We start from the raw sequence: 20,832 nt of genomic DNA, 5'->3' as shown, positions 1-20,832 counted from the left end.
TTATAATTTCCCCTTCCCTGTTCTGATGTTTTCATTCTTCAGTGGTGAAGCAGGACAACACTGACAGCTCTACCCTATCTCAGTTCTAACCTGCCGGTAACTATTGTAATTAACCTGCTACATTCTCACCCCATTTACTAAAAATCCATGACTCACCCAAACACACCTCATCTGGTATTTCTCCCTTCCCTCCCCAAGTGCTCCCAAGTTTCTATGTAGAAAAACAAACACACGAAACATTTTTACAAAGCTTTGTGTCTATGTGTGCCCTCTGTTAGAACAAAAGGGGAACGAAAGAAAAACACCTGAAAAGAGAAGGAGACAACTGCTCACTTGGACTTTTTTTTTTTTTTTAACTTAAGAAGCGTGGTCCAGGGAGAGACAGGCGACCACTACCTTCTGCTCCCAGGATGGAAGACGACTAAAAAAACAACTCCCATCACCATGATCTGACCTGGAGGAGTAGATATGACATTTCTATTTAGAGGACTTTCTATGGTCAACTATCATTCGTATTTCTTGTTTGGCAGAAAACAGGAGAGAAAAAAGGGAGTGGAGGAAAAGGGGGCGGGGGAGGAGAAGATGGGGAGAGAAGAAGAATGGAAAGAAAGATTTTTCTTTGTTTTAATCTTAAATATGGTGTGACAACACACCAAAAAGTGAAGAAAACATCCAAGATACTAAGCATTCACCTTTTCTTTAGAAATTATCACAAACCTTTACACAAGAGTAAATACTTAAAACATTTCGAACAATAAACACATATGTTCTATAAAAAAAGCAGTAATAGAAAAACATCCAAGTAAATAATTAGCTCTCAAGAACTAAAGAACCAAGTAAGCACAAATTCTTGTGAAAAATATTAAATGCCTTGGAACTTTTTCTAAGATACTAAAAGAAAAAATGGATTATGTCTCATCTCTACCAAGAAAAATGCATTACAAACAAATTATACTTTGAAAAATCCAAATTTGAAATAAACATTACCTGGAGGAACAGCAACTTAAAAAAATAACTGCTTTATACCAGTATGCCTCGGTGGCTTAACCGGTTAAGCGTCCGACTTAGGCTCAGATCATGATCTCATGGTTCGTGAGTTCAAGCCCCACATTCAGTTTGTTGCTGTCAGCACAGAGCCCGCTTCAGATCTTCTGTTCCCACCTCTCTGCCCCTCCCCTGCCCACACTTTCTCTCTCTCTCTCAAATATGAATAAAAATTTAAAACTAAATGAGCAACTGCCCAGTACCAAATGGGGAAAAATCATCAGAACTTCGGGGTTGGGGGGGAGCTTGATTACTCCGTAAGTGCAAAGCTACATATCTGGTAGACTCATCCAGGGTTTTTTCCCTTTAAGATATAGAACCCTAGAACAACATAGGGAGGTGAGAAAAGATGGAAAGAAAGAATATCCACGGGACAGAGTATACATGACTACACTACTTCCTTGTTTTTTGGAAGAGGTATAAATTATTTCTTTTGAACACTTAGTGAATCAGGATGGAAGGAAAGAGATATCTTCAGGGAATTTTAAATTAAGATACAGTGAATAAATCTATTTTGTTAAGACCTTAAGTTTGAGTTGGTAACAAAGTACCAAGAAAGCAGGATTAATTCTAATAAAAAAAAAATCCAAAGTTTGTGATTGGCAATCTTAAATTCATACTAGGAATTATTTATGGATTAAGTAAAATAATTTATAGTGTGTAGCGCCCGCCTCCCTTCATAAGGAAATAATCAAGTCAGTATCATCCCTCTCATCAATTCGTCAGCTTCCCGAGGAAATGCTTCTGGGAAAAACACCGCATTTCCTTTGTCAGCAACTGAAATTAGGTTGTATCGCACTTGTATCCTGGACTTCTCTGCTCTGAGTCTCATGGAAAGTGAAAACAGTTTTCCAGGTCATGAATCTTTGAGGGTTTAAATATTTTAAAACACCTTGCCAGTTCAGGATTATCTTGAGACATTTTCCATGAGCAGAGGAAACGACCACCTTAGTTCAGGGATGCAGATCAAGGGGGATTTTATGAGAGTAAGAACAAATTTTGAGACAGCTTAACACTTCCCCGTGACCACAGAGACACCCTTGTTCGAAATTCCCTTGAACATGAACAAGAAGATAATAAAAATAATGTTGGGATCCTTATGACCAATTTACTGCCAAAGTGTGCCTTTCAGCCAAAATAACCCCTTCTGATACCAACAGCCTTCCAATTCTAATCATTATTACACCAACTTGGAAATGAGCAAAGTGTTTCTAATTTTAAAATTAACTAAAAGCAGATGCTGTAGCCTCATTAAACTCTTCCAGCTGCTACTGAACCACCGGCAACCTGAGTGTATTTAATTTGGAGACCACTAATGGTACAAAGGAAAATCCGACTGCCAAAACTGCACACCCAAGTCAAACCAGAGCGGCAGAAAATGAAAACAGCTCATGAAAGCGAATGTATTCTAAGACAGCTCTCCAACTGGTGACGGGCAATTTTTCCTGCGGTTAATAGCTAAAAAAGGTTATTGCTTATTAAATCCTTAATTCAAATACAGCCCAACAAGCAATCCTATCTGCAACATGTCAGTTGATTTTACTCATCTTAGTTTATGCTCCCTAAAATGAGTCCTTCCCACAATGCTTTAAGATGCACAGAGGTTTTAAATGCATTGACAGCATACCTGAGGGCACTGTTAATATTGATTAATTAAAGTGAGATATCAAGTTAATTAATATTTAGCAAGGTCAAAATGACAGATTGGTTTGACATACAGGCCCTCAAGCCTGATGAGTTATCATCACTCCTCAAGAGGCAGCCAGCTTTGGGGCGGGGAGAGAGGCAGGGCACCTTACAGGTGGCACTGAGCTGACAGCAGCGTGCAATGTAAAAGCGCTTTGTCATTCACGCAATGTCTGGAGTAATGAAACGAATTCACTTGCTGGCTTCCTCCAGCCTGCGATGCCAAAGAACACTGTGTTATCAGCACAGATGGAGCATGCATGGTCCTGGAGAAGAGCCTGGTGCAAACTACGAACAAGCCGCCGTGAATACCAATGAATCCCCGAGAATCGGATCCTTGCTGTCAAGTGACAGTTTTGGAAGCAACATAAAAATGAGTGAGTCCCAGTGGTCTTGTCCAACCAAATGTACTGTCAAGACTCTGGACGGGCAATTTAGAAGCCATGCAAGTCACAGAGGCCTGGCTGCTACTTTCCTGTGAGAAGCAAGCACAAGACGACATTCACCCATGAGCTGCATTCTTTTTTTTTTTTTTTCCCATTTACTAAGAAATGGAACACAGGGTAAGAGGGAGTGGATAATCACTGCTTAGACAAACACTAATCTACGTCTCAGCATCAACTACCTCTGCTCAGGAGAAAACTCATCGAGGCACCCAAGTGTGCTGTACATTACTATGAAATATTAAGTTATAAAGTCAATGAACATAAACAAATAATGCATGGAAAATGATTAGAAAAGAGGCATACCCATCAACATACTCAGAAGTCTCTGGACCTTTGAACTCACCCCCACAACTCTGTACAGTCCTTGGTCATTTATACCTATTGGAAGAGACAAAGTGTTAGCACAACTTAAGGCAGTCACATTTTAAAAGCTGTCAACAAACAATTACTTTCAGAATCTTTGCTAGCTCACATTAGCAGCATTCCTGTTGACTATAAAAATAATGTTTGACAAAAGCAAGTGTTTACCAACTTGTTTTAGCAGCTTGGTATTCATGAGTTATGGTTGGAAAATAATCTCATAAAAACAGTGTTCCATGTGCACAAAATGTAATGAGTCAATGTTAATGAAATAAGCTCCTTAAGTAGGATGCATGTGTACCAATGCGTTTTGTAAAGATGCATTCTAACTTTCGCATGTATTATGTTTGTTTATTCTTGATGTTTTTTCTTGAAAAGTTTTAGCCTTTTAAAAATAACATGATGTTAATTAGTACACTGAAAAAAAAATCAAATCAAAATTATTTGGATGATTCTTTAAGACCATGGAAATGCATTCAAAACTAAGGCAGGACTGTTTTTGTTTTTGGTTAAGAGCTGTTACCTGCACTGTCCAGTGAGGAGCTCTGAAGCTCCCAAGGAACACTGCGACAAAGTATACATCGAAATGAACCAAATCACTGCATTCTCCCTCTACAGAGCCCTGGGAAACAATGTATCTCTAGTCACAACAGATTAGAAATAAAGGCAAGAAAATATATTGTCAAACAGAATTTAGTATATTGAATACATGGCAATATATAGTATAGTGATTTGAATAAACCAACTGTAAAAGGGCATTTTTGAGGCAATCAGGAAACTCTGAGTGACCTTAAGATTATGTCAGAAAATGTCCCTATTTTTTTAAGGTACACACTGAAAAGAGCCAAAGGAATCTATCTGAGATTTGCTTTAAGAGCAAAGAAGGGATAGATGAAGCAATTTTACCAAAATCTTTTTAAGTGTTGAGCCTGAGCAATAAGAATACCAGAGTTCACTGTACCACTCTCTCTACTGTTTTTATGCTTGAAAGCTTTCATAATAAAATACTGATTTTGAAAAAAACAAACATGGCTTTATTTCTCAAACGAGTTGCAGCCTGCTGCCTGTGTTTATTTTCTGCACGACCAATGTCAAAGCTAACAAGAACACAACTGGCTGAAAAGGTGATGCCTCTAATCCCCAAAGTTTCCCAAACAACACAACACCAACACCAAAACGGCCATGGAATTTGCCCAGGAGAGCTTGCTTTCTTTTCATCTCCCTGCACTGGTGACAAAAAGACCAGACAGGGTCTGAAGGACTGGCTTCCATTTAAGGCTCAGTCACTCCTGAGCTCTGAGATTATGGGCAAGACAGGACACCTCTCTGAGTCTCAATGGTGTGTCTGAGATCAAGGACATCATCTTGCACCTTGTGTTATGGTGGGGAGACACTGAGATGATGCCAACACGTACTATCAATTATAAGGCACATCACACATAAAAGCTCTTACTACTCCTTACAAAAGCAAGTCTTCATTTTCCTTTTCTCTATTTTGCCTTTCATTTATTTTTCCATAATCATTGTTTAAGCTTCTCAAACGTCCCATTTGTCTGTCGGTATATGCTACATTTTGCATCCCCCCCAAAACCCATACGTTGCAATCCTAACCCTCGCTACCTCAGAATTTGACGATCTTTCGAAATAAGGTCTTTAAAGGAGGTAATTAAGTTGAAATTAGGTCATTAGGGTAGGTCCTAAAGCAATCTGTTTAATGTTCTTATAAGAAGTTGGGGGGTACTTGGGTGGCTTAGCTAGCTAAGCGCCCAACCGTTGATTTCAGTCCAGGGCATGATCTTGCGGTTCTTGAGTTCGATTCCCATGTCTGGCTCTGCACTGGCAGTGTGGAGCTGACTTGGGATTCTCTCCCTCTTTCTCCTCACCTCCCTTGCTTGCTTGCTCTCTCTCCCTCTCAAAATAAACAAACACTTTTTTAAAAAAAGTTGGGACACACATATAGGGAGAAAATGGTCACCCACAAACCATGGCCCTCAGAAGAAACCAATCCTTGGGACACTTAGGTGGTTCAATAGGTTAGGCGTCCAACATCAGCTCAGGTCATGGTCTTGGGGTTTGTGAGTTTGAGCCCTGCAGCTGACAGCTCAGAGCCTGGAGCCTGCTTCTGATTCTGTGTCTCCCTCTCTCTCTGCCCCTCCCCCACCTGTGTTCTATCTGTCTCTCTCTCAAGAATTAAAAAAAATTTAAATCTCTCTCTCAAAATAAACATTTTTAAAAAAAGGAGTTGGGACACACACAGGGTTCGAAGACAGTCACCCACAAACTAAGGACAGGGTCTCTCCAAAGAAACCAAACCTACTGACACATGGACCTCAGATTTCCAGCCCCAAGAATTGTGAGAAAATAAATTTTTGTTGTTTAAGGCACCCACTTTGTGGTACTTTATTATGGCAGTCCAAGCAGACACATACACCTTCTCTCTCCATTATCTCCATAGAGCACAAAGAACCAGAAGAGCAAAGGCTAGCCCTTCAGTCTACACATATCTGTTCTAAAGAAGCTTTGAATGCTAAAGTATCAAAGCAGCAGAGAGGCACCTTCCTGATGTGAAACTCACTGACTCCAAGAGAGGGAAAAAAATTCAGGTCAGTCCTGCCAGGAGTTGATAAAAACAAAAAAGAAAGGAAATTGTCAAGAAACACAAAAATCAGAGTTTGAGCCTGCTACGGGAGAAAAGACTAGGCCTCATTCCTTCCTTCTCCTAGAGGCCAGAAGGCCATGTCCAGAGTTTAAAATACCAGAGGACTGCTTTTCAATATTACTCCATTTAAGAAACCTAAAATAGTTTGACCTCGGTTCCAGAAGCCAAAAGAGCAATTCATATTCTGCAGTCAAGCAAACGTGTGTCTTTGAGAAGTGCCTGAAATATACCAACAAATGAAATAAGAATGTTACCTCAGCAATAATCATCACTCTGTGCGGGTAATTACTACCAGATAATCGATCAAGTTCAAATTCATCAACCTGAGGCAAGCTGAGTTAATTGCTAATGCATAATATGAGGTGCAAGGGGGAATTGATGCTACCCAACACAGTTTCTACTCTTTTAAGATGAAATTTAAATAAACCTCATATAAAAGCAGTTTTGAAACAGCATGTAACACACACACACACACACACACACACACACACACACCATGTAGGATTTTGTTTCTTGTTACAATGTCCTTAACAGCTCTGAATTAAGAAAATTGGAACATACTTTGTATCTCTGAACACACACATATCATTTAAAAGACAACAAATAAATACATATGAAGAATAGAAACTAATCATTATGCCAAGTCATAGGAGTGAGTTAATCAGCCTCTCCAGCTTCTCTTCCATATTTTCCCCTTTCAGCCCAAGGAGTCACTATTTGAAATCACCAAGTATTAGAATCCAGAAATTTTCTTTGACCTCCTCTCTGTCACTTTCCAAATTCACTAGGTCGATGTGTGCAATTTCTTCACACTTCTGACTGATCTCTGCTTCTTCAACACAGTCTTGAATTTTATACACACATATTTATTAAGACACCCTGTAGGGAAGCACACACAACCATAATTCATTCTTAACATCATAATTTTCCCTTTTTTTTTCAAACCACACTGCTTATCTCAATTCTCTGCCATCCCCAGGTAAGAGTAAGCCATCACTCAGATCCAGTCTAGATTCCTCAGCTGAACAAGTAGGTAAGGCATAAATACACAAATATCCACAATGGGCCCCACCTCACCTACCCACATTTATTGTGGAGTATTCACCTCAACCAGAGCAAACCCGAACAATCATCTGCAAGTTCCTAAATTCACTCCCATCGCCCCTCCCTCTAGGTCGTCTCCTCAGACAGAAATGTTCTTCCCCTTCTCTCCTCAAATTACTCATCTGTCAAATATTTATTCATCAAATATGTGCCTGGTGCTGTTCTAGCTGCCCAACGTTCAACAGTGAGCAAAATGAATCCTATCCGGACCTTCAAACGCAGATCAAATCCTACCTTGTTTAACACCAGCCCACAGTTGATATTCTCTTTTTCTGACCATGACTCATAATTATAACTCCTCCAAAGACTTGATTACATTTTAAAACAAGCCCACAATCTCTTATCCACAATTCCCAAAATCAAAGTCTGAATGCTTGACCTGACATCAGATTATTTATGCTTGTTATTTTCCCCCGCTGAGTGTGAATATTCCTAATTAACCATGTTAAAAGTAATTTCTGCTTATCTGAGGATGTTATATACAATATAGTGTATGTCCCATGCACTTTCTAAAACACATCCAACCTAATGATTTGCAGATTAAGAATTGAGGACCTGATGTGTAGCAACATGGATGGACCTTGAGGGTGTTATGCTGAGAAAAATAAGTCAGGCAGAGAAGGACAAATACCATATGTTTGCACGTATAGGAGGATTAGAAGGAACTTAACGGAGGACCGTGGGAGAGAAGAAGAGGGGAAATGGTGAGGGAGAGGGAGAGAGGCAAACCATGAGAGACTCTTGAATGCTGAGAACAAACTGAGGACTGATGGGTGTGGGGGGGAGGGGGAGATGGGCATGGAGGAGGGCACTTGTGGGGATGAGCACTGGGTGTCATATGGAAACCAACCTGACAATAAACTATTTGTAAAAAAAAAAAAAAAAAAAATAATTGAGGACCTGTGTTCTACCTTTTCTTCCAAAATACACAGAGACATAGAAAGATACTAGGTACTAGGTCAGTCTTGGGTTTTGTTTTTAATAGCTTTCATGGTGCCTCACGTGGAATAGTTGAGTACAGAAGAGATATGACTAGGGTCTTGGAATTAATTTGGAATTTCAAATAGAGACTGGACTTGGGCCAAAACAGACATTATAATTAGGAGCTAAAAACTTAAAATATCCAACTTTTTACAATTTTTCTCAGATACCAACATTCCCTGATATCATTACTACAACTTTCTAACTTATAACAAAAATTTTTCATCTGGTCAAAGTTATAGGCCCAAAGATTATTTTTTTTAAACAAATAAGTTGTTTCTGATCAGTAGGGTAAGTGCTCTCCATTAGTGATGAGCAGTTGATGACAGCTGTCCCTGAGCAAAGTGGACAAGGTAAAATCAAATGTGTCTTACTTCCCACCACCTGTCTCCTCCAATCTCACACAGTCTTGTCACTGCGCACCAACCACATCTTTCTTGAGGAGAAAGTCAAAAAAAGGAAATGAGTCAAGTTTCATCATCATCTCTGCCCCACAGTCTCCCTCTTGGAACCCAGATGATGCCTACAGAACCAAAGTCTGTTCCACTATACAAAACACCTGCACTGAAATAACACCAGGGGCCACTCAGAGGCCCTGGCAGGTGGGCTGGAGAAGCAAAACAGAAAATAAGATGCTCTGGGACAATAAAAGAATCAAATACAAAAGGAAAACAAAGCTAAAGAGGGTGGCTAAATTCAGTTAAACAACAGAAGTGGGGGGCAAAGGCTAAAGTAACCGTAACTGGCAAATAAATCTGTTAAGTAAGAAGAAAACGGGAAGTGTCATTTAGAGTAAAGGAAGCGGAAGAGAGAAGACCGGTAATACACACACACACACACACACACACACGTAAGGTCAATGAAGAACAGAAGGAAAGGAAGGAGAAATTGGAAATAAGGGAGAAGATAACAGGCTATAAACTATATAACATTTAAATTCCTAATAATTTCATAAAAATTATTATGTACTTATATTTTAAGCACTAAGGTAAAATACAGTGAAGACAGGATAAAATTTAAATGAGAATTAAAATAAAAAGAGAGAGTAACTTGGAAGAGACCATGTCTCATCTTTCCTTTCTGGCTTCAGGAGTGGAATCCATACCTGATAACTCAGGACTCTTCATATGTTGCATGATCCTCAGCACATGGCATACATTTAACCAGTGAATTAGATAAATTAAAGAATAAACTGCATAAATGATTCATAAGTTGATAATTGATTAGTAAAAGGATATAGAAAGAGAATAAAAAGAGACAGAAAAGGTTATTTGTTAGTAGAAAAGACAGATATAACACTATAAAGGAATAAGACTCAAAATGAAACTTAAAGACTTTTGATGGTGAAAGGCACAAAAGTAATTAAAAGAATTCTCTAGGTATATGATTCTACAGAAATCAATGACCATATGCTATGGGTCTATAAACTAACATTCAGTCAATTCTCATCTAGTAACCAGTAGAGTGCTTGGCATGGAATGAGATCAGTGATCAGTGTTTGTAGCAGGACTGAATCATTTATTTGCACTTGTGTGTGTCAACAAACAGGGTGAAAGGTCATTAATTGTCAGGTTCATATTCACAGGATTTACATCAAAAGTCTGCCACATGTCATCAGTAATAAGGCGGGCACATACACACGCACACACACACGCACATGCACACAGAAATACAAATATACAGTTTACATATCCCACCAGTGCTGCAAAGACAAATTCTTCTTTGAGCTATGTAATAAACACACACACAATTTTATGCATAAATATCAATAACTGTAAATGTCTTATAATTATATTTTTATATACAATTATAAACATTAACTAACCTGGAGTCTTGAAAATAAAAGGAAGAAAGCTCTATAAGTAAAATGATTAAGAAAAGCTTGTGAGAAAATAATCCAGCAACAAAGCTAAGAATGAAATGCTATAAAAATGACTCAAAAAATAGCAATGACAAGGCCAAAGAATATTGCTTCAGGTCACAGGTAAATTACAAAAATTTGATAATGTGTCCTTTATGTATATTTCTAACTAATCTCCAATAAACATTCTATTTACATGTCTGTGTAAATACAACAAACACTTTCCAGACTATCCACTGCACTGAGTTACACAAAAATAAACAGGTTCATACACAAAGACTCCCTTTCAAGATATTGGATGATTCACAGTATTCTAAGGTTTCTGTCAAAAGCACACATTTATATTAAATTATTTTTAAGTATAAGCAGACAGAACCAAGCATCATTTGCTCTATTCCACAAAGGGACATAACATTCAATACCATAATTTAAGGCACTGTATTTAAAGAATTCTAGAACTTTGGAAAAAGAATGTATTGTCTTTAATATATACAGTGTATTAAATACTACAAAAAGCAGAGTAAGAAACAATTTTTAAGCCCTGAAACAAGATGAACTATAGCTGACAGTAACATGTTAACCTTTCTAGATCTTGGTACCCTCACTTCAAAGAAAAAAAAAAAAAAATAGTAGGCTTCCTACGAAGCCTNTCTCAAAAAAAAAAAAAATTAAAAAAAAAAAAAAAAAAAGCATACCCAGGAAACACGTTTGTTAAGTTTGCAAGACATAAATTATTACGAGTTAAGGTTACTCATATCCTGGAAACTTCCAACTCTATCACCTCCTGGTTGTACAACCTGGCAAGTTACTCAATCTGTGTCCCAGCTTCTTTACCTGAAATATGAGGTTAATGATGGCATGGGATTCTCATGGAAATTAAAGGAGACAGTGTGTGTAAAGCATATGCATGAGCCTCACATACCAAGCACTATGACAAGGCTTTAGTTGAGCATAATATTCAAAATTAGTATCAAAACAGCTAGGTACACTACATATACAACTTGCCTTAAGTCTACAGCCAAATTTAAAAAATAAAGCACATGTTAAGAAGAGTGTCAAAATTTATTTACTATGAATGGCTCATGGAAAACATGAAATTTCTGTCTACTGATAATGTTTGGAATTTCTCCCCTGGATGGTGATTATTTGGGCAGCAGACAGAACAACATTACTGACAGCTTCTATCTTCAGGAATCACTCTGCACTTTTCCTTCCTACGAAGCCTTGCTTTCATTTTCATGTTGTCCTCTGCATGCTCTTTTTAAGATAAACCCATTTCTGTACTACAATGAATAGCCTCCCCACCAGCAGGCACTTTGAGGACAGGTCTCATGATTTCATTCACGTGATCTTCCTACACCCAACCAACTAGAGACTGTGCTCAGAAATCCAAAGCTTGGTACATGAGAACAGCTGCGCCCACTGAGGCTTGCTGTCCCATCACTGTCATTCCTGCATCTCATCCCAGCGTAAGTGAAAAGTTCGGACAAAGCACAAGGCAAATACCCAATTTCAGGTCTAAACCAGTATTTTTGTGAAGAAGTTCTCATTCCAGGACTTTTCAGGTACAATGTATACTCCCAGCATTCCACGTGGCTGGCCTCATTTCAAGTTTCTAGCCCACATGAGAGGACAGCATTGTTTCAGACCAGACAACCCCTAGACTTGCTGCTATTTTTGATATAAACTTACCCAAGCCAGTGGGCAGGGCTCCTCCAGCAGGGCTAGTGAGAAACTACAGACTAACAGGAAGTTTTTTCTTCCATTAATAACTTGAGGCCCCAAACTCTCCCAAGGTCTGACGTCTTGCTGTCCCACATCTAACAGATCTAGCTACCACTCATTAAATGTGCCCTTCAGTCCTTCCTTTCAATGTAAACCTTGGGGAAAGGAGTGTGTTCCTTTCCCAAGTTCCTGGGCCTCCTAGCAGAATTCAGTTTCCCTATTATCACTAAGCGGAGCTGTCAACCAACTCTTCCTCTCACCTTACTCTACAGCCATGGGATAATTCTGACTTTGAGTATGGAGACCAGGATCCAAATCCCAGCTCTGCCACTTTATAGTTGAGTGAACTGTGGCAGGTTTACCCTGAACTCGTTCCATGCCTCAGATCCCTCATAAACAAGATAGATCTCAACCACCTACTGAGTTTTGTAGGGATTGTGTGAGCTAGAATACATGAAATACTCAGAAAAAATAAAATGCCACTTGTTATTAGGATTTTAAATACTGTCAGATGCAGATTCCACACTGACATTATGTCTTCCACAAAGAGACTTTCCAAGGTATTGCACAGATTCTCAGGAAAGGGGATAAATCTTCCTGGGGCTGATGGTGCCCCTTCAGAGGTCCATGATGGAGCCAGTATGGAAAGAAGAAGGTATGACTTTAGAATGGCTTCATCTCAAGTCTGGATGAGCACTTCAGAGACTGATATTTAAGTCTTCCCTCCCAGCTTACCTTTCCTGCTGTCTACAGTTTCACACTTCCTCTATTCTTTATGTATCTGTCTGTATTACAGTGTTCATCACCAGCATCCTCCGGAAATCAGCCTATAGTCTTCATCTCCTCATGTTCATTGCTGTTGAGAGCACCAGCATTTAAAACTCAGCCTTGGATTTGACTTGTATGTAGCCTGATGCTTTCTAGCTGAGACTTAAACAAGTCAAATCATGTCTCTTGGCTTGGAATGCTGATGGAAAATGGAAAATATCATGCTTTCATAGGGTTCTTGTGAGAAGTACAACTGTACAGCCTGGCTATTCTCCAGCTTCTTGCTTCCCAGCCCTTAACACGTGGTTATTTCTTGGTGCTTCTCCTGCCTGAACTATCTAGAGCAGTTGACATAGGTATCACTTCCTCTTCTTTGGAATCACCTCTCTTCTGGGTTCCTTTCTACCATACTCTCTTGGGTTCTCCTGTGATGCTATAACTATCCTATGTCTCCTTAATTATTCTTTTTCCTCATATTCTTTAAAGGCAAAGATCCCCAAAGATTCTGCCCTTTACCCCATTGTCTTTTTCCCTCACCACCCACCTGCCATGACTTTTTGACACTCAAAACTTGACCTCTCAGGGTGCCTGGGTGGCTCAGTTGGTTAAGTGTCCAACTCCTGACTTCAGCTCAGGTCATGATCTCACAGTCTGTGAGATCGAGCCTCATGTCGAGCTCCATGCTGGATGTAGAACCTACTTAAGATTCTCTCCCTCTCTGTCTCTCAGCCACTCCCCTGTTCACGCTCTCTCTCTGAGTGGGGGAAAAAAAAGAGAAGAGGAGAGGACAAGATTCCACATCTCTAAAAATGACACCCACCATCTCTTCTGTTGCCTTCATTTTATTTCTGACAGAAACGTCACAGGAAAGGCACCTTGAATTCACAGTATCAAAAACCAATCTATATTCCTCTCAAACCTACTGCTCCTCCTGCATTCTTTGTCTTGGCTAAAGATGTCTTCATCTACCTTGACTGGGAAGACTGCCATTTTTTCCTTCCCTTTTCTCTACCTTCTATATTCAATACGTCATCAGATTCTGTTTTTCTGCCAAGTCACTCATCCTATCCATCCCTTCTTTCCATTGTCAGTGCCCTAGTTTAAACCTCCATCAGCTCTTACCTGGATTATTTCTAAAATCCAACCGGCCATGCTGCCTGCCATCTACTCCCATTAAAAAATCTGAACACACCCTGCTCAAATCTGTCAACGTCTCACCTCTGCCTATAGCACTGAGGCAAACATGCAGCACAGTGCCTGGGATCTACCACACTCTGGCCTCGACTGCTCGCAAAGCATCTTGTCACATCATAGCCATCCACCCCCTCTGCCAGCAACACCCCAGGGCGGGTGAACACCATCTGTTCCAGTATCTCACTCTGGAACAAAGAACAGGCTTGCTTGCAGCCTTGGAAAATAGAGATAGTGTCTCCATCTAGAACAAAAGGCAGGCATGCTTGTCAGCCATAATAAGAGAGTCAAATTTCCTAAGTTCAGAGTTTCTTCTCATAATATGATCCACTGTGTGGGCAGGTAACCCCTAACTCTCTCTGCAGTGCCCTTAGGAAACAGGGATCAAGGAGTCACACAAAATTTATATTCTGGCTACTGAGAGTAATAAACTATCCTTCATCTCTGACCCAGGAGTCTTGGGTCTTCTACTAGCATCCATGAAACTACAAAATAACTTGTTCACATGAAAGCATGAAATCAGAGGCCTTCACTGCCTTGAAACTAGATTGAAGCTAATCTTTAAGAAAAAGGAACCATATCTCCACCACTTTTTCCTCCAATATCTTTCCTGTAGGAAACACCCAAAAAGAACTGACTAAAGCCCATCTAACATGTACATGGCCAGGAATACGTAAGTATTAAATAACCTGAAGTGGATGAGACAGCTAAATAAAAGTATATCTTATTTTCAAATGCACTCATGTATCTCAAGCTTAAGCAGTCACAAAATTTTATTTAACAGAAAACAGAAAAAGAGACTCAAGCTGAAAGCAAAGTTGGCTGTCAGTTTTTGCCACTCTTTCTTCCCTTCTCTACAGAGATCAGAACATCAGGAAAAGTCTAAGAGTCTTGCTGATGCCATTGGTCTCTCCACCTCAGAACAGCTACGGCATCAGGAACTAAACCGGTTCTAGGCAACTCCGGGCAGCCTCTTTTGTGGGGGAAGGGGGGCAGGAGCAGGGTAGGCCGTGGAGGGGGAAGTTTGCAGTAATCCAACAGCCATGTTCTTCTTCCTGAGCATATTTCCTTTCTTCACCACCTCCTGGCTGTTTTCTTGCTCCAGCGTCCACAAGACACAGAGGATCAGAAGATTGAAACTCCAAAGCAGTTGTGCTGCATTGTTGCAAGCACCACATGGAATTGCTAAAGTGAACTCAGATGATTTATTTCCCTAAGTAAATTACTAAAAAAAAAAAAAAAACTAAACAAAGTTTCTCAGTGCTCCCAAAGCCTTGAATCAATAACGGAACTACTTAATTGTGATTGGCCTCAATTAACAGATGAATCTCTAAATAAGAGACTCACATTTACTGACCACTCCATAGGTGCCAAGGTCCCAAGCACTCTCTTTTCATCCTCACAACAAGCCCGCAAAGGAGTTGCCACCATTATCCGTGATACATGATAAAACCAGGTCACAGGGTGTCAAGTAACTGATGTGCCATGGTTGCAGAGCTAATAAGTGGTGAAAGAGATTCCAATTAAGACTGACCTTTGGGCTTACACCCTTCACCATGACCCTCAAACTGTCGACAGAGCCTTGTAATAAAAATGCCATGGACCTCATCAGAATCTATACCGAACACACAAAACCTAGCATGCCTCCTCTCTAGCAGGGTAGTTTAACCATTTTTCCCTATGAGCTCATCAACCACTCATTTGGAAACTGATAGCTTTGGAAGCTTATTTGTTCTTAAAACAAATAAGATTACTAATTCAGAAAATGAATAATCCTGACTTGCCTGAATTTAGGATTTCAGTTTTGCATTTGCATTTCTGCAGACACCACAAGACTCTCTTAATTCCCTCCCACAGAAGACTGTCCTCTAGTTATCCACCCACTCCCATCTCACACCCATTATGATTAAAAAAGAGACAGTGAGCGAGAAATTCAAGTTTACTTGCTGTAAATTTTCTGGGGACAGCTGTTCTTTATTTTCTCCATTTTGCATGAAATTTGCCCTCAGCGACTTAGATTAATGTGCAATCATGGTAAAATATGCTGCAAGTTCACCTTGGGCATCTTCCTTCCCACAAACACTCTACTGAAACAGCATCATCTTCTACCAGGCCCATCTTGAGACCCCACACTCAAATCCAGAGGTGCTTCAGAAGGGGAAAAATCCTCAAGCCAGCTTCAAAAAGATTCTCCAAAAACCTAAAACTTTGCTTCTCAAAGACGAATCTCACTTTCACATACGACAAATCAAAGACTGACACATCTTAGACGTGGCTTCCTACTTCTATCCCATGAATTCACAGCTTGTTACAGTGCTCAACTGGATAACTGACAGCTTGCCTAGACCGACATTTTAATGCCATTCTCTAGAAATTAAACTGAATATTCAAATTATTCACATATGGAAGATTTTTAAAGAGAAACTTCTAAACAAAAGTGGCATATAAATTTACTTTCAAATCATGATGACTATTTAAAAACTAGCAACCAGAGTCTTAAAAACCAGTTTTTAAGCCAGAGTCTTATTTGTTTTTGTATATGTTACAATGCATGCATCAGCAAAACCAGACATCATGCACTTCCAGAAAAAATCAGTGTACTGGTCATTGGAATTGGCCACTTTATAGGAACAGGAGTAATTTACTTAAGGAAATCATGGAATTACTCTTCAAGCTCTGAAACCATAAAATTCTTCAACAGGTAACATGATGCATCTATGTCTGAACTAGTGCCTGTAACTCAGAAAGATGACAACATAAATTTATAAAGGACAGAAATCTAATCCTACATATGTTACTTGAAGGTACTAATTCCAACTACATAAAGAAGAAATCTTTCCAATAATTTTACCAATTGCTGGAACACATAATTTTCCCCAAGTGGCTTTTAGTCCAATCTCTGAATACTCAAGCAAAACACAATTGCTTATTGAGTTCTACGTATGAAAGACACAGACTATACTGAGAAATGAGAAGAGGTACGCAAAGGGTAAATAAGACATTTTCTTCACTCCAAGGAAAGCATAAAGTTCCAGAAACAAAATAAATATATCATATAATTAACAATATCAGAGAGGAGCCTAGGCGGCTCAGTTGGTTAAACAGCCAACATTTGATTTTGGCTCAGGTCATGATCTCACGGTTCCTGAGTTCAATCTCCACACTGGGCTTTATGCTCACAGCACAGAGTCTACTTCGTATCCTCTGTCTCCCTCCCTCACTTGTGCATGCACTCTCCCTCTTTCTAAAAATAAATAAATGTTTAAAAAAATTGTTTTTAAACAATATCAGACACTACAATGGCCAAATGAGGAAATTCCTTTTCACAAGGAAAGCACTTCAAGGGAAGGATGGAAAGGCAAATTGAAAAAAATATATTTAATGAATATTCTACTATATAAAAAAACGAAGCTCTAATCCTCCCAAATGTAGGGGTGGGTAGATGGTGTGGATGAACTTCCTAGTCATATTCTTTCAAAGACTAAGGGTCTCCGGGGTTCAGAATCTTTCCAAAGTGCCAATTTCACTGCACCATTGTGGAGTATAAACCTGATAGCTCCCAACAGCAATCAGAGAAGTGTACCTTCTGCAGAGTAGTAGAAGTGCCTCTCTTCCCCCAGTCTTGCCAAGGAATCCTAGGTCCCAGCTGCATCATGTTCTTCCAAACATCTACACTTCAACCCCACCTCTTCCTCTGCCCAAATCCTTCCTGAAACCCCACACCCATGTATCTTGTCAATTCCCCCTCAGCCTACCCCACACCCGTGTATCTTGTCAATTCCCCCTCAGCCTTCAGAAGGCAGCTTATGTGCTAGGACCTCAAGGGAGCACTGAGTGAACAGTGATTCAGAGACCCAGGAGGGGCAAAGGAGAAGAATGAATCCATCGTAGTCTCCATCCTGAGAGAGCCACATACACATAGTGGCTGCATGGTTTTCAGCCCAGACAATGGAGGAAATGTTGTATGAAACTGTTTTTAAGAATCGGGTGCTTCCCACAAAGGAACAAACGACTACAGGCACTAGGCTAGGGCACTAAACGAGGCATCATCTGAAATAGCAGGTAGAGGGGCTGGTGGCGAAGCACAGGATGAGTGAGCAACAGGTGCCATGAATACTTCAGAATTGGCCTTGGATCCACCTACAAAGTATGTGAAATCCCAAATGCCCTTGACTTCTGACACACTAAGACTTGACCACTGTGAGCCATTTTGTTATTCCTTCTCTCTTGGGATGGAGGTCTCCCCTACATCTGCTATACTCACTCTCATGATCCGAAAAGCCACATGGATCCATGACCCAGGGCCCTCATAAACTTTCTCAGGAAACCATCATGGCTTCTTCTATACTCTGAAACCAAAAGAAACTTTGTGTCTCCACTTGACTATTCTTATTGGAGCTCACATTTTCTACAGCAGAGGCCCGGCTGTGAGTGAGTCTGATTCAACAGAACTGACTGAACACAGTAATCTGCATTTTCAACAAGGACCCCTGGTGACCCTGACATATGTCAACAAGTCTGCCACGGACCCATAAGTTTCCTTGATATCCTTTGCTTTCCTAACTAAAATATGAAGGTGAAATTCCTTATAGAACTCTGATCCTCTACGTATGATCAACTGCTAAATATGACCTAGTCCATCTGCTAAATTACTTGGACGTATCAATGCTATCTGGCCTCACTGCCCAAATCAACCATCGTGAATCAGCCACCTCGCCTACTGAATCCTCCAGCCTAGACAGAATTCTGGGGCTCCTGTGTGCTAAGTCATCCCACACATGGCTACCAGTACTAATTTTCATATTAATCTTTCTAAGCCTCCTACTCTGCTATCCACCACCCTCTAGTACTTACCCACCTCCTTCACAATTAAATGCAAATGCCTCAGTACCTGCTTTGATGCTATTTCTTCACGCTTCCTTTCTTTAAGTTAGTTCATATATAGTATAGTATTGGTTTCAGGAGTAGAATGTAGTGATTCATCACCTACATATAACATCCAGTGCTCAACCCAACAAGTGCCTCTTTAATGCCCATCCCCCACACCATCCTCCCCTCTAGCAACCTTTGGTGTGTTCTCTATATTTAAGAGTCTCTTATGATTTGCCTGCCTCCCTCTTTCTTTTTATCTTATTTTTCCTTCCTTTCCCCTATATTCATCTGTTTTGTTTCTTACGCTACTCATATGAATGATATCATATGACATGTCTTTCTGATTTATTTCGCTTAGCATAATACATTCTAATCCATCCACACTGTTGCAATTGGCAAGATTTCATTCTTTTTGATCAAAGGGTAATACTTCATTGCATATATAAACCACATCTCCTTTATCCATTCATCAGTCAATAGACATTTGAGCTCTTTCCATAATTTGGCTATTATTGATAGCATTGCTATAAACATCAGGACGCATATGCCCCTTTGAGTAGGCATTTGTGTATCCTTTGGATAAATACTTAGCTGTGCAACTGCTAGGTCGTAGAGAAGCTCTATTTTTAACTTTCTGAGGAATTTCCATACTGTTTTTCAGAGTGGCTGCAGCAGTATGCATTCCCACCAACAGTTTCATGCTTCCTTTCCAATCAAATGTGGTTTATTCCTGTCATATTCTGTCTCCACATCTTTGTGAAGATGTTTCTAAATTCCAAAAATATACCTTCCTATCCTTTAAATCTAAGGAAGCCTATTCCTAACCACAGTCCTCAATTATATAACATTAAGTACACTGCATTCTATCAACATGCATTCAAATTTTCTTAATCCTTGCAAACTTGTAACACTTTTAACACCTGGTATATTTACATTACAAATCTCTATGTTTACTATTAATGTATCCAGCATTATATGTAAGCAACCTTTAATTTATGTCCCGAAGGCCTAGAACAAGGCTATGTATACCCTGCGATTGCTCAATAAATACACAGTGTTTATCTGGCTGCCTTCATATTAGAACTATGATTTAATGGTAGTTAAGTCACCTGTTACTGAGGAAAGGAAAAGAATATTATACTATTTTCTTCAGAACTTTTCTGTTTGTTTGGGTTTAGGTTGGGTTATTTTTAAAAAGAAGTTACAAGAAAAGCTCCCCATGTAGCAGGATACTATAAACATAAAGATAACAATTGTGCAACCTATTTCTCCAATTCACAAGGAACCATTCCTTTAGGACAGTGGTTCCCAAACTTTGCCTCATAGTAGAATCACTTGTGGAACATTTTTTACAAATCCCACTTCCCAGAGATGCCTGGATGACAGAGTAGGTTAAACATCCAACTCCTGATCTTGGCTCAGGTCATGATCTCATGGTTGATGAGTTTGAGCCCTCATCACGCGCCGTGCTGATGGCACAGAGCCTGCATGGGATTTTTATCTCTCCTCTCTCTACCCTCCCTTGCTTGTGTACCTTCTCTTTCTCAAAAAAGTAAACTAATTTTTTTAAAAATTCCACTTCCCAGTTCATATTCAAGAGCCATGAAGTCAAACTGATTAGGGGTCGGGGAGCCGGGTCATAGTCTTTAAAAACCCCAGATGATTCCAATGTGCAGCAATATTTGGGAATAATAGCTTTAGGAAATTATTCAGCTTGGTATATATACATAAGCAATAATTTCCTAGAGGTAGTCATTTGGCCTGAATCAATTAAGAGCCAGTACATATCATTTACAAATATTTGGTAAATGGTTGAAAGATCAGTTGATCTGACTCTCACACACCCCCTCACTTCATGAGCAAACAACTCTATGGAAATGATGAGTATAATTTGTTAACTGATGCTGATATTGTAGTGAAATAGGATTAGTTCTCATCTCAAAAGTAAAGCGACTCTTTAATAGTCACACTCCAGTCAAGATGTCAGCATCCGTATAAGTCAACATATATCATACATGTTAACATATTTATCATATATTTTATTAGTGTCATATATTACTGTCATACATTAGTGTCACATATATATTAGTAACAATATGTAGTATATATGTTGTCAAAGATATGTTAGTACACTA

The 20,832-nt window shown here is 39.5% G+C and overlaps 1 protein-coding gene across 2 annotated transcripts in view; it reads right to left on the bottom strand.

Moving 5' to 3' along the window:
- Nucleotides 1-20,832, bottom strand: part of ARHGAP10 (Rho GTPase activating protein 10) — a 313,043-nt gene that overhangs the window by 121,930 nt on the left and 170,281 nt on the right. For both annotated transcript variants that reach the window (XM_077770703.1, XM_077770713.1), the window contains exon 14: nucleotides 3,480-3,554. In XM_077770703.1, coding sequence (XP_077626829.1) covers nucleotides 3,480-3,554 — 75 coding nt within the window. The remainder of the gene's footprint in view (nucleotides 1-3,479; nucleotides 3,555-20,832) is intronic.

This window comes from Crocuta crocuta, unplaced genomic scaffold (assembly GCF_008692635.1).
Source record: "Crocuta crocuta isolate KB4526 unplaced genomic scaffold, BGI_CrCroc_1.0 scaffold345, whole genome shotgun sequence".
NCBI lineage: Eukaryota > Metazoa > Chordata > Mammalia > Carnivora > Hyaenidae > Crocuta > Crocuta crocuta.
Note: the sequence above shows the minus strand (reverse complement) of the source record. Positions and strands in the feature narration are given on the sequence as shown.